This window comes from Ursus maritimus, assembly GCF_017311325.1.
Source record: "Ursus maritimus isolate PB19 chromosome X unlocalized genomic scaffold, ASM1731132v1 scaffold_X1, whole genome shotgun sequence".
Classification (NCBI taxonomy): Eukaryota; Metazoa; Chordata; class Mammalia; order Carnivora; family Ursidae; genus Ursus; species Ursus maritimus.
In genome coordinates this window covers 86,049,523-86,061,862 of record NW_024423319.1, presented here as the reverse complement: position 1 = coordinate 86,061,862, position 12,340 = coordinate 86,049,523, and the positions used below count along the sequence as shown (strand labels likewise).

Sequence of the window (12,340 nt, the reverse complement as noted above, 5' to 3'; positions counted from 1 at the left end):
AATAGAAACTTTTTTTTTTTTAACCTTTGTGCAGATTTGGCCTACTTATTTTTGTTGTAGCTGGCTTTCTTCCTATTTGTATATTTTTGGAAATCTGAATTAAATGTGTATAGCTGAAATGACAGGGAGAGTGATTGCATGTAAGATTGTCTCTTTCTTCCTCTAGATTAATAATAGACCTTGTGTAGTAGCAAGCAAATGAGGCAAAATAGAAGCTATATAATGCCTGCTGCTTTATATGGGAAATCACGGGATTACTCTGGGCTTTATTCACAGAAATCACTCTGCTGAAATTCTCATACTTGCCTTACCTTCTGATTTTAAATATACATCATTTTATTTTCTTTTATTTTTAATTTTTTTTTTAAGATTTTATTTATTCGACAGAGATAGAGACAGCCAGCGAGAGAGGGAACACAAGCAGGGGGAGTGGGAGAGGAAGAAGCAGGCTCATAGCGGAGGAGCCTGATGTGGGGCTCGATCCCATAACGCCAGGATCACGCCCTGAGCCAAAGGCAGATGCTTAACCGTTGTGCCACCCAGGCGCCCCTAAATATACATCATTTTAAAGGTTATTCAAGACCTAATACACATGCTTGATTTGAATGAAGCTTTATAAATAACTTGACTGTATCCCATGTGCCTGGTGTTACACTTGGTATGATACAGAAAAAAATTATTTGTAAAATAACATAGGTGTTTTGACACAACAGCTTTTTAAAGATTTAATGTTGGTCCTGGGGGTGGGTATATGTGTGTACACGTGCTAATGTCTATTTGGTTGTTTGCATAAGCAATAACGGTTTTAGAGTTAATAGTAATCCAGCAACTTGTTGACAGTTCAGACAGTACAGCCTAGTGTGCTTTGTTGCAGCTGTATTTGGCCTTTCTTTCCCAAATATACTAGAGAGAGCAATAACAACACTAGGTAAACTAAGGTGATACAAGGTAGAAAATACAAAAAGTAGGGTAAAACCATATAACATTTTCCATATGTTTTCCACATGTTGTCTGAACTGGTATATTATCCTTTATATATATGAACAGTAGTGTTTTTCTGCCACAAGTGGCTTTTGAATATGGGAACTTGGTGTTTTTGTTTGTTTGGCTTGTGTGTGTGTCTTTTTTTAATATTGCTTTTTATAAGATTTGAAATAAAGCAAGGTAAGAAAATTTGATAAAGAACTGTGGGGCTAAATCTGTGGGATGGCAGGAGCAGGAAGTGGTGATCTTAATACTTTTCTGCTTGGTGTAGGGGGAGCTAGTTTGTAGGAGTGTAAGAGGGAGAGTTGCTTATGGGGTATCCTGTATTGGAAATTACTTTTGGGTCCCTAGGCATGGCCTGAGTTGGAACAGCTAACTGCTATAGAGGCTCTGGAACCTCAGCTACTGTTTGAATCCAGCCTCTCCTAATGGGTAACTGTGACCTTGGACACAGGATTTGCTTTCTCTATGGCTCAGATTTTCTATTGGTGAAGTAGGGTATCTCTATTTCATAGAGAAATTGTGAGGATTAAATGAATATATGTACAGTGCTTAGAATAATGCCTGGTACATATTAAGGGCTCAAATATTAGCTGTCAGCACTTGATTTATTAAATTATCTAGTTTTGATTTCAGTAGTATAGTTCTGTAAGAATATTTTGCAATAGCAAAGTGTTTTTAATAGTTTGTTTGAAAAGAATGGTTTGTAGGGTGCTTTGATAGTATCTTGCATGATGCTTGCTTACTCATTAGCATCCAGAATATCCAGTGAATGAAGAGTAATAGGTCCAGAGAGGCTGAGAAATCCAGGAGCAAGACTGAAATGCTTAAATTTTGTTATACTGACTTTATTGTGATGCAAAAGATGTTGGAAATTGGAGAGAGGGAGGTAGGGTAGAGTAACAGATGTGTAAGTTCTTGTATCTTCTCTAAAATGTTAAATATGGGTGACAGTTAACCAGATTTCTTTTTTCTTCAAGCTTTTATTCATTAGAGAGAGCGTGCGTGCGAGCGCATGAGCAGGGGGAAGGGGGAGTAGAGAGAGAGGGAGACGCAGACTCCCCACTGAGCACAGAGCCCAGTGTGGGACTCGATCGCAGAACCTTGGGATCATGACCTGAGCCGAAGGCAGACGCTTAACCGACTGAGCCACCCAGGTGCGCCCCCCACTGCCTTTTTAAAATAGGCTCCTTGCCCAGCGTGGACCCCAACATGGGGCTTGAACTCAATACCCTGAGATCAAGACCTGAGCTGAGATCAAGAGTTGGACGCTTAACCATGCATCCCTCCTTCCTCCTTTTTGTATGTGTTAATGATTTTTTCATTAGGCGACTGGGATGTTTTTGTTTTTGTTTTTTTAATTGTGGAAAGAGGGCTGCATACTCATTTATTTGTTTAAATAAAATAATTCTTAGGGACAGTTCCACGCTGCTGTGAAACTCCACTGTTCTGAGAACTTAATAGGCTTCTGTTTTCCTCTGTTTCATCCTCCCCTTTGGCTTCTACCATCTAGGTGCTTCCAGGTAGGGGGAGGAGGGGTTGAAGCAGACCGTGCCCTTTCTTTGTTTGCCATTGGCCAGAGCTTAATGATCAGGCTACACATACAAGGATGGCTGGGGATCCCAGTATTTATTCTGTAAAAACATGTCTAATTAAATTTAGGGGCTCTATTAACAGAGAGGAGAAAGGGTATCAGGGACACCTAGAATCTGAAGCAAGTTGCAAAACAATGTTTATATAAATACGTAAATATTAATACTAAAGTGGGAAAAATATATCTGCTTCCACCTGCACAAAATAGTCTTGAATACAGTAGAAAATTCTTAATGTTTGTTGCTTCTGGGAAAGGGAACTGGATGGCTGGGGTTAGGATTAGGAGGCAGACTTTTCACTGTATACCCTTTAGAATTGGTGATGTATACATTTTACCTTCTCAACAACAGTAAACAAAATTAAGAATGGAAGTCTGATACATATAAGTTCAGCAATAATGTCATTAAGAATCAGTAATCTTTAAGATTACCATTTTAAGTGTGTAACACTTCCCTCATTAAAAAAATGTGGTGAGTTGAAATTTCAGATGATTTAAACTTAGGTAGTTTGAAAAGCATCCAGGCAAAGGCATTGCTGAATGTCTGGAAAGGGCAAGAATCGTCATTATTTATGAGGCATATTTCTGGGAAGGATATCAGCTTTAACAATGCAAACATTTTTAGGGTTTGAGGGAAGCAGCTCAAGATACTGAATTTATTTTGGAATTTATTATTGAAATTCAAAGTGAATAATCATGGAATTAAGTCAGGAGAGATGTACTCACTTATATGTATGTGTGTTTATGTGTGGGTATGTATTATATATATTATATATTGTATGTTTATATTGTAGAAGCCCAAGGAATCTTTAAAAAAAAAAATGCAGCTCAGAATTATATCCAAAGTAAAAAGTCTCTTTTCTAACTCCCACTAAGATAGCTTAGTAATTTATGCTTTAATTCTTTGCACTGATAGGAGCCAAAGATGCCCCATTTAATTTTCGGTATATTTAAATTTTCCTCTTTTCTGATCGAACTGAATTAAACTTGCTTATAAGTTACACCCATTCATTGGTCTGATGTCTGGAGGTACCCAAAGTGCAATTAATCTTATTTCTGAAGAGACAGCTTTTTAAATTTTTGAGTAAAGCTTTAGCATCCCTGATGATTCTCCCCAGGTAAACTTAGTTAGACTAATTTTAATAGTTTCTCCATTCTTCATCAGAATTGTAACCCTCTGTAAGTTACCAGCTGTTAAAATGTGGCACTCAGAACTGGTGATAATGTTAGAGATCTGGTCAGAGTAGACCTTGGCGAGCTTATATTGGTGTTAATTTGTATAATATGCTTTATTAATTTGGGTCGTGAATACTTTTTTAGTAGCCGTATTTCATGGATGACCTTCTGACCTGTGTAGTCTGCTTAAATCCCTTACAATCCTCTTTTGTAAGTAGTCAGCTAGCTGCTGAACCATCTTGTATATCTGTAGCTGGCTTTTAGGAATTAAGGGCAGGACTGCATGCTTGTCTTTTTTATATTCAACCTAAAAGTTTTTCATTTAAAATCATTGGGGTATTTAAATCTACATTAATTTTCTCTACCATTTGTATGTCCCAACTACTTTAGCCAATCTTTTCAATTGGAAGAAAAATCATTTGTTTAAAAGTTGCCTATATTTAACAATTCTAAAATATTAACAAGTGTCCTATTTTGGCTAGGCCCTGACCAAGTTCATCATACAAGACTACAATGCTTTAAGCATTTTTAATGTTAACATTAAAAAAGTAAATGTTACATGTCTGTGTTCATAAGCTCTAAGCTTCATCTGTCAAGGTTTAGAAATAGAGGGTAATGATACTATCACGGTTCTGAGATAACTGATTTTTCAAATAATAAAAATAAAGCAGATACCGAGCATAAATTATACTGAACATTGTGAAAATGGTACTGTAATGGGAGGAAGACATGGAAGTTCTCTACCTAGCTGGGGGGATCTTAGTTTACCCTTCTTTGATTCTAGTATTTAACGATTAACTTTATTTTCATTCTCATTGTTTTTTCCAGTAGGCGGTAAGGATTATGGATTTGTAAGTCACTATAAACAACCGTAGGACGTAACTGATTTTTGTGAAGGGCATTGTTCATGCCCAGTGCAAGATACTTCATTATCTTTATAGTCTTTTCATTTATAAACATGAGAAATTTTGCCTTCCTGATATTTAGCGTAGGGATCAGTTATTTTTAAACTTTAAAAAATATCTAGCTCTACACTGTCCATTAACACGTGTCTATTTAAATAGAAATAACAATTAAAATGAAATAATTTAAAAATTCAGTTGTTGGTGGGGCGCCTGGGTGGCTGAGTTGTTAAGCATCTGCCTTCGGCTCAGGGCATGATCCCGGGGTCCTGGGATCGAGCCCCACATCAGGCTCATCCTCTGGGAGCCTGCTTCTTCCTCTCCCACTCCCCCTGCTTGTGTTCCCTCTCTCGCTGGCTCTCTCTCTGTCAAATAAAAAAATAAATTCTTTAAAAAAAAAAAAATTCAGTTGTTGGCTTCTACTAGCCGTGTTTCAAGTGCTCAATAGCCACGTGTGTCTAGTGGGTGGTTTATTGGGCAACGCAGATTATAGAATGTTTTTATCATTGTAGAAAGTGCTCTATTGAATGATGCTGATATAGACACAAATGATTTTCATGCAAATTTTGAATATCCTCACATTAAAGGTAGGGTGAATCCTAGAGGAAAGCATAATTCTTTAATGATTTTTATAAGAATAGAAATGTTACAGGTTAATTATGAAAAATCTAGAAAATAGAAGTAAAAAGAAAATAAAGTTTCTATATGACTTTCTGTTTTTAACATTTGTTTTATATTCTAGTCCTTTTTTCTCTACACGTGTGTACACGCGTGGGGATGATTTTACTTGTGCATATTTCAAGTAAAAAGAGCAAGAATATAAAAGTAACCATTTTAATGAGAAATATTTTTGCTTTATAGAAGTTTACCTAAACTTTGTTCTAAATCTAATCTCTTTTCTATGTTTATAGTTAGCCTTTTGACTAAAAATGTTACAAAAATACTGTTTCATTCTAGATTATTGTACGAGTTAGGAGTATTGGAAATTATCTCCAGTTATTTATTTTCTTTTAAATGCTCTTTAAAAATTGTATTTGCCTATATCTAAATATCAGCATTTACCTCAAACACTTCAAATAAATTCATGAAGTTTCACTATGAAATGGTGACACAAGGCACTTGGAAACTTTATTCTCACTTCTTGCTCATCTTCATCCCATTTGATGTTCGGCTCTGTCAGCATCATCTTTGACCACCAACATTAGTTGGTAGGTGCATGCTGGCTTTGTTGGAAATTATTATGAATTTGTTAATGAAGCTTGGCTGTATGGGTAGGCGAATTTAAAATCTGCACATTCTGGTTTTTACTTGGTGTTAATGCTTCATGATGATCAGAGTTATGTATAGTATTCATTTTAGGTGTGTTCCTTTGTTTTATGGGAAGTGGAAGATAAGGCAGTAGACGATCATGGTAGTGGAATCAAGGTATGCTGGTAAGACGAAGTATAGGGTGTTGCCATCTTTTTGCTTAAATCATTAAATTTCTTCATGTTTATATCTTGAATCTTTTTCACTGTGAAACCATATTTGCTTATAAATTTAATGCTGATCAGCAGTAAGAAATTATCAGGGAGGAGTAGGAAAAGTTTCTAAATAACCAGGAGTTTAAGAAAAGATAATAACTATTTTAATGAGTGTTTTATTTACAGTGCCATTATTAGCTTTAAAGTCACTCATTTAATGTAAAATTAAGAATTGTCAAGCTGTAGCCCAATAATATTGTGAATTTCTGTGATATTAAAAGGTACTGAAATAAATTGTATTTTTGTGCTCTTAACCATCTGCCAGATAGGATTATATATGATGTAATTAAAGAGGATCTGGAAATTTCATGCCTTCAAATTACAGTAATTTCTGACACTTCAGTGTAGTATTCAGACTCTTTTAATTATAGGGAAGGAGAATGATTAGTTTTTCATGATTGTGATTTGGGACATATGCACATGTAGATCGCTAAGAGTGGAGTAAGAAATGAAGACAGCCGTTTTGTAAAATGTTAGGCTTTAAGAATAGTAGAATCATCCCAGAATTGGCCTTGTTCAGAATGGCTTCTCCAGACTTGATGAGTATTTATGTATGTGCTTTGCATAGGTAAATTTTAGGATATACATTTTGAAACTGTCCACCAAAGGCCCTTTATTTTACAGGAGGGTAAAAACCAATCATTTTAAGTGGGTACTTTGCATCACGTTTTCTTATCCCATCAAATGCTCTTGAAGTTGGTGGTGAAAAGAATTATTTGGTAACAGAAGCTATTCTACTTCCTTTCTTTGTGGATACCAAATCTGGGAGTGTACCCACAGATTTGAGAAATCATACACATTTCTTTCTTCAGTGACTCCAGGACACATTATAACACATAAGAATATTGTAAATTGTTAGCAGGGAAATTTTGACAAAACTAATGGGAAGTTTGAAATAATCTTGAAAGAGCGCTTTTTACTTATCTAAGGAGAAAGTGAAAAAGCAATTATTAAGTACCTGTGGAATGCTAAGCACTGTGATAAACCCTTATAGAAGTTTTCTGAGTTGAATCCTTTTGTCAGCCCTCTGAATGTTATTAAAACTGAGAGGCAGAGATGGTAAGTTCCCCAGGATCTCCTGTAGCTAATGAGAACTGGAATTTGTCAAGACTCCAGAAGTCTGTTCTTTCCATTGTTCATTTTCTCTTGCAGTCTCCAGGATTACAAAAAAAGAGTGATGTCCTTAAAATAGTATGTTATTTTTTTATTCAGGGAAGAAATAGAGTGAGTACATACACATGTATTTGAGTGAGGGTAAGATGAAGACTAGAGTTAGAGTGGGTTTAAAGCATATCATGAGAAGACATTTGAAAGGCAGAGTGTATGGTAGTTTAAACTGATAGAGGTTATGACAAAAAGTTGTTCAATATAAATGGTAGCTATTATTATTACTTGAGACTCTCTGAATTCTCACATAATTGAATAAAGTTCTTTCAGTCTGTGGGAAAGATGGGTATTATCTGTTTATATCAACAAGGACCACTGTAATAATTCAGATGTGCAGCTTATGAATAAAGTTATCAAAGTGCTTCTTATTTGGCAAGTATTTCTATTTTATAGATAGGAAAAGCACTTACACCATAACTAGTGTCTCTTCTAATAAATACTTAGGTATCTAAAGAATACTGCATTGACTATGTCTGTGAGGTAGAAGTGAAATATATTGATTTCTTGGGTGATTGAATAGAGGATATATGTATTACTTCAGGAAGGAAATACATTTTAGGGTTTTACCTTTCTCTTAAATGTTTGTATTTTTTATTTCTAGGCTGTTCGCTGCTACGAATCTCTAATCTTAAAAGCTGAAGGAAAAGTGGAGTCTGATTTCTTTTGTCAATTAGGTCACTTCAACCTCTTATTGGAAGATTATCCAAAAGGTAATTTTTTCCCTTATTAATTACTATTTGATTTATGTTTCTTTAAAATAATTGTAATTGTTCGTACTCTACTGAGGATACTACCATTTTTATTTCTAAGAAATTGTAAGCTTGTGAACATCCTAAACAATGAGGAAGAAAAATGGGGTATATAGAAATGTGCAAAATTCATGTAACTCTATGTAAATCATCAGTAAGTTGACCAGTTTAACTGTATCACCACCTACTTGTGCACTGTTTTGTTCTACCTTGTGAAAAATCCCTGCCCTTTAAAGGCTCTACCATAGTAGTAAGTGAGCCACTGGGGCACCTGGGTGGCTCAGGTGGTTAAGCATCTGCCTTTGGTTCAGGTCATGATCCCAGGGTCCTGGGATTGAGCCCCGCATTGGGCTCCCTGCTCAGCGGGGAGTCTGCTTCTCCCTCTGTCTCATCCCTTTGGTCATGCTTGCTTCCTCTCCCTCTCTAATAAATAAGGTCTTAAAAGAACAAAAAAAGTGAGCCATGGATTGACACTTTGAAGAAGTAACAGAGACTTAGTATTTCTTTTCTTTATCCTGGCTATAAAACTTCCGTTTTAGCTAGAAATTATTGGAATGAAAATTTTATCTGTAGTCATGTTATTGTAAAGGTAAGCAGTACAGAGAGATGATCATATAATGAGCTTGAGCATTGGAGAAAATAAATTTTTTATTCATTTGAAATTTTTTTCCTGTAAGAAATGAGTTAAATAACTCAAGGCAGTTGCTCAAGATGTGTCCCTTTTATAGTACTAAGCTGCTGATGCGGGCCACTGTTCACTTAGGAAGATAAAGCACCCCAAATACCACCCACTCTCCCAATACCAAAGGCAAAACTCGTAGCAAAGAAAAATTGTATCCTTATAAACAAGAATGTTTTAACCTTCTGACGATAGTAAACATCTGAATGTGGAACAGATAAACATAGTATGCTTGTTTTCCATAACTGTGTTTAGTGGGCAGAACAACTGGCAGGTTTCAGGGCTGGAGTGAAGGGTTGTTGCTGTTTAATGTTGATGTTTTACAATGACACTTTTGTATTAGGTCAAGTGAGCACTTTCCTAGTGAAAATTCAGTTTTTGCTTGAGACAGGTATAATATATGGGGTTTGAAGTTAGGCTTATTTCTCAGCTCATCTCTGTTGTTTACAGCTGTATTGTTAACATATAGCGTATATGCCCCTGAGTTACGGTTTTCTAATCTGAAAAGCAAGAGATAAAGGGGTTTGGGGATTGTTATGTGAAACTGCTTAGTACTTAGCAAAATGCCTTCAGGATAATAGGTATTAATAATTATTTAACACTCTATTCAATAATTTAATTAAGACTAACTCATTTAAAGGAAACTATTTTACAAAAAAATACACAGAAATTCTCTACAGTATAATTTTTTAATGCTGCATCTGGAGAGCATGCTATAGTGTGTGTATGTGTGTGTATACATTATATATACATATATATGTGTATATAGTAGCTACTGTATATACATAGTAGCCTTTAAAACTTTATTAACCTATGAACTTAACTATATTTTCCATTTATAAAATGTTTGGCTGTGAGGCTATGAGTCTAGGGATATTTGTTTTATTAGGGTTTTTTTTTGGGGGGGGGTGGGTGGGTAAGGTAGGGCATGTGGCAAACTACCTGGCAGGAGTGATTTAGTAAGATGGGAGCAGAGACCGAAACTTTTTAAGGATTTAAGTCCTTGAAAAGAGGTGCTCTGAGACCCATTTACTGTCATGTTAGACGAACTGGCTCTTGATAGCTAGGCAGTAGGTCAATTATTTGTGATAGGAAGAAAAGGAAGGTGAGAACGGATACAGAGGTATGTATATGTATTTTAGTATTTCAAGCTGACGGCTTCTGTTTCCTTGATTTTTTTCCTTTAATCCTCCTTGAGTCTTTATCGACCACATTTCCAAGTTACAAAAAAAATTCCTTTGTACATACTAATTATTGAATTCCTTCTGTCCACTCTTCACTATCTTCCTGTAAGTCCAGAACTAGAGCCCATCTCTAGTAGGCCCTTCCACACTCCATCACCACTACCACCAGTTTATGGAGACATTTGTTACCTCAGGCTGCTTCTCCCTTCTCTCTTTGGAACCCAGTGCAAAGTGAGAACCTCTAGCTACAGCCAAATAGACATTTAATTTTGGAGAACAGGTTATAAACCATAATTTTTTAGGAAGTAAACATAAGCCAGACAATGAACATTTGAGTAAATTGGTCAGATATATGTAGGTAGGGGACTTACTGGCCCTGTTATCCTGAAGACAGTTCTTTAATTATAGTACTGAGTACTCTTCTTTGTGTGAAATTTTCCGAGCTTGGGGTTCCTTGTGAAAAACTGCTTCTACTTTTGCAGTACAAAATCAATTTCTGTCACTTGATTTGGTCATTTGGCTTCTAGGAATTTATCGTTAAAAAGTAATTGGTTAGGGGCACCTGGATGGCTCAGTTGGTTAAGCATCTGTCTTCAGCTCAGGTCATAATCCCAAGGTCCTGGGATCGAGCCCCGTGTCGGGCATCCTGCTTGGTGGGGAGTATGCTTCTCCCTCTCCCTCTGCTTGTGCTCTCTCTCTCTGTTAAATAAATAACATCTTAAATTAAAGAAAAGTAATTGGTTAGAGAATTGTAGGAAAATGAAGCCTCAGTGTGCCTGGCCTATTGGAGATTGGATTCCTCTGGAGGGAGTTCAGCATACAGGATATTTAGTAAGGAGTGCCTTTAGGATCAGCACCTGTGGAAGGTACGGGACAAATGATTGGATGGAAAAGAGGGAGGATGGGGGCGCCTGGGTGGCGCAGTTGTTAAGCATCTGCCTTCGGCTCAGGGCGTGATCCTGGCGTTCTGGGATCGAGCCGCACATCAGGCTCCTCTGCTAGGAGCCTGCTTCTTCCTCTCCCACTCCCCCTGCCTGTGTTCCCTCTCTTGCTGGCTGTCTCTCTCTGTCAAATAAATAAATAAAATCTTTAAAAAAAAAAAAAAAAAAAGAGGATGGGACAGAGGTGAGAAGTTAAGCTGTGACAGCCTTGGCCAACTCCATGGGGAACCTTGGAGCTAGAACGGCCCTTCAGAGCTATCCCAAGTTGGGCCAAGACGACCAGGTCTTTATCCTCCATCCTTTTTAATACTAGATATTGGCCAGCCTGGGAGGGAATGCGACCTGGGCAAGGTGGCTCTGCATCTAAGGCAGCTCACCATTAGAGGCTGTCTGCAGGCAGGACTCCCAATAGTCCTTCCTAGAAGCTAGATTTGAATGGTTTTTCACAGTGTCTGCCATACCTCCTTGCCACTCTTAACCCCAAAGCTAACTCATTAGCCGAACCAAACAGCTGATGGAGCTGTTAGACTGCCTTAAGCCATGAGGTGGGGCAGTGATTTCTTTGAGTTGGAAAACAACCGGGGAGACAGAGAACCCTGGACTGAAGGACAAGCATATATATTCTTGCAAATATATGTGATGGACCTTAGGAGCAGTGTAATAGAAATCACATGTAAGTATCTGTAAATATGTGTGGCAAATTATAGGTAAGGATAATCACTAAGTTAATTACTTAGAAAATTAAGTAGCAAATTACCTCAGAGTATACATCAAAATTATAAAAAGAAATTATGAGGTAAGAGACTTGGGAAATAGTAAGAATTCCTAAAGTAAAACAGTTAGTTGAAGGAAATATAGTAATTACTCATTCCTGATGTTAGTGTGAAAACCTCAAAAATTAAAAAAATAGTTTCTTTATGGTTCGTGGTGAGCTAGAAGTTTTCTCTGAAATTCCTGCCAGTGATCGATTTTTTTTCCTCCCTTTCCTCCTTCCTTCAAGTAATTTGTCATTTTTTTGCTTTGTCTGTCACTTTTGGACAAGATAAATTTTGGTTGTTTTAGTCACTCAGCAGTTACAGATGGCTAGGGGCAGGTTTCATGCCAAGAGTTGCTAATGTGAAGAAGTTTTAAGTCAGAGTTAGTGAGCTCTCTGTCTTCTCTTCGTCATTCTTGGGTAGAATGACAATAGTCCATCCGAGGATATATGAAGTATAAGAACATAGAGTGCATATTTCCCAATAATAGATCTTGAATTTGGCTTCTTCAAAAATTACCATTTTTTTGATGCTTGCGTGGTTCTTCTTTTTATTGTTGTAGCTGTTAGAACTGAAGGTTGTGATTCTTTTTTTTATTTTAACGATTTATTTATTTATTAGAGAGCATGTGTGCACAAGTTGGGGGAGGGGCAAAGGGAGAGGGACAGAAGGAATCCCAAGCAGACTTC

The 12,340-nt window shown here is 36.8% G+C and overlaps 1 protein-coding gene across 6 annotated transcripts in view; it reads left to right on the top strand.

The window, feature by feature from the left end:
• The window catches only part of KDM6A (lysine demethylase 6A), a 204,092-nt gene that overhangs the window by 57,927 nt on the left and 133,825 nt on the right, over window positions 1-12,340 (top strand). For all 6 annotated transcript variants that reach the window (XM_040632725.1, XM_040632697.1, XM_040632731.1 and 3 more), the window contains exon 3: window positions 7,945-8,053. In XM_040632725.1, the coding sequence (XP_040488659.1) occupies window positions 7,945-8,053 (109 nt within the window). The remainder of the gene's footprint in view (window positions 1-7,944; window positions 8,054-12,340) is intronic.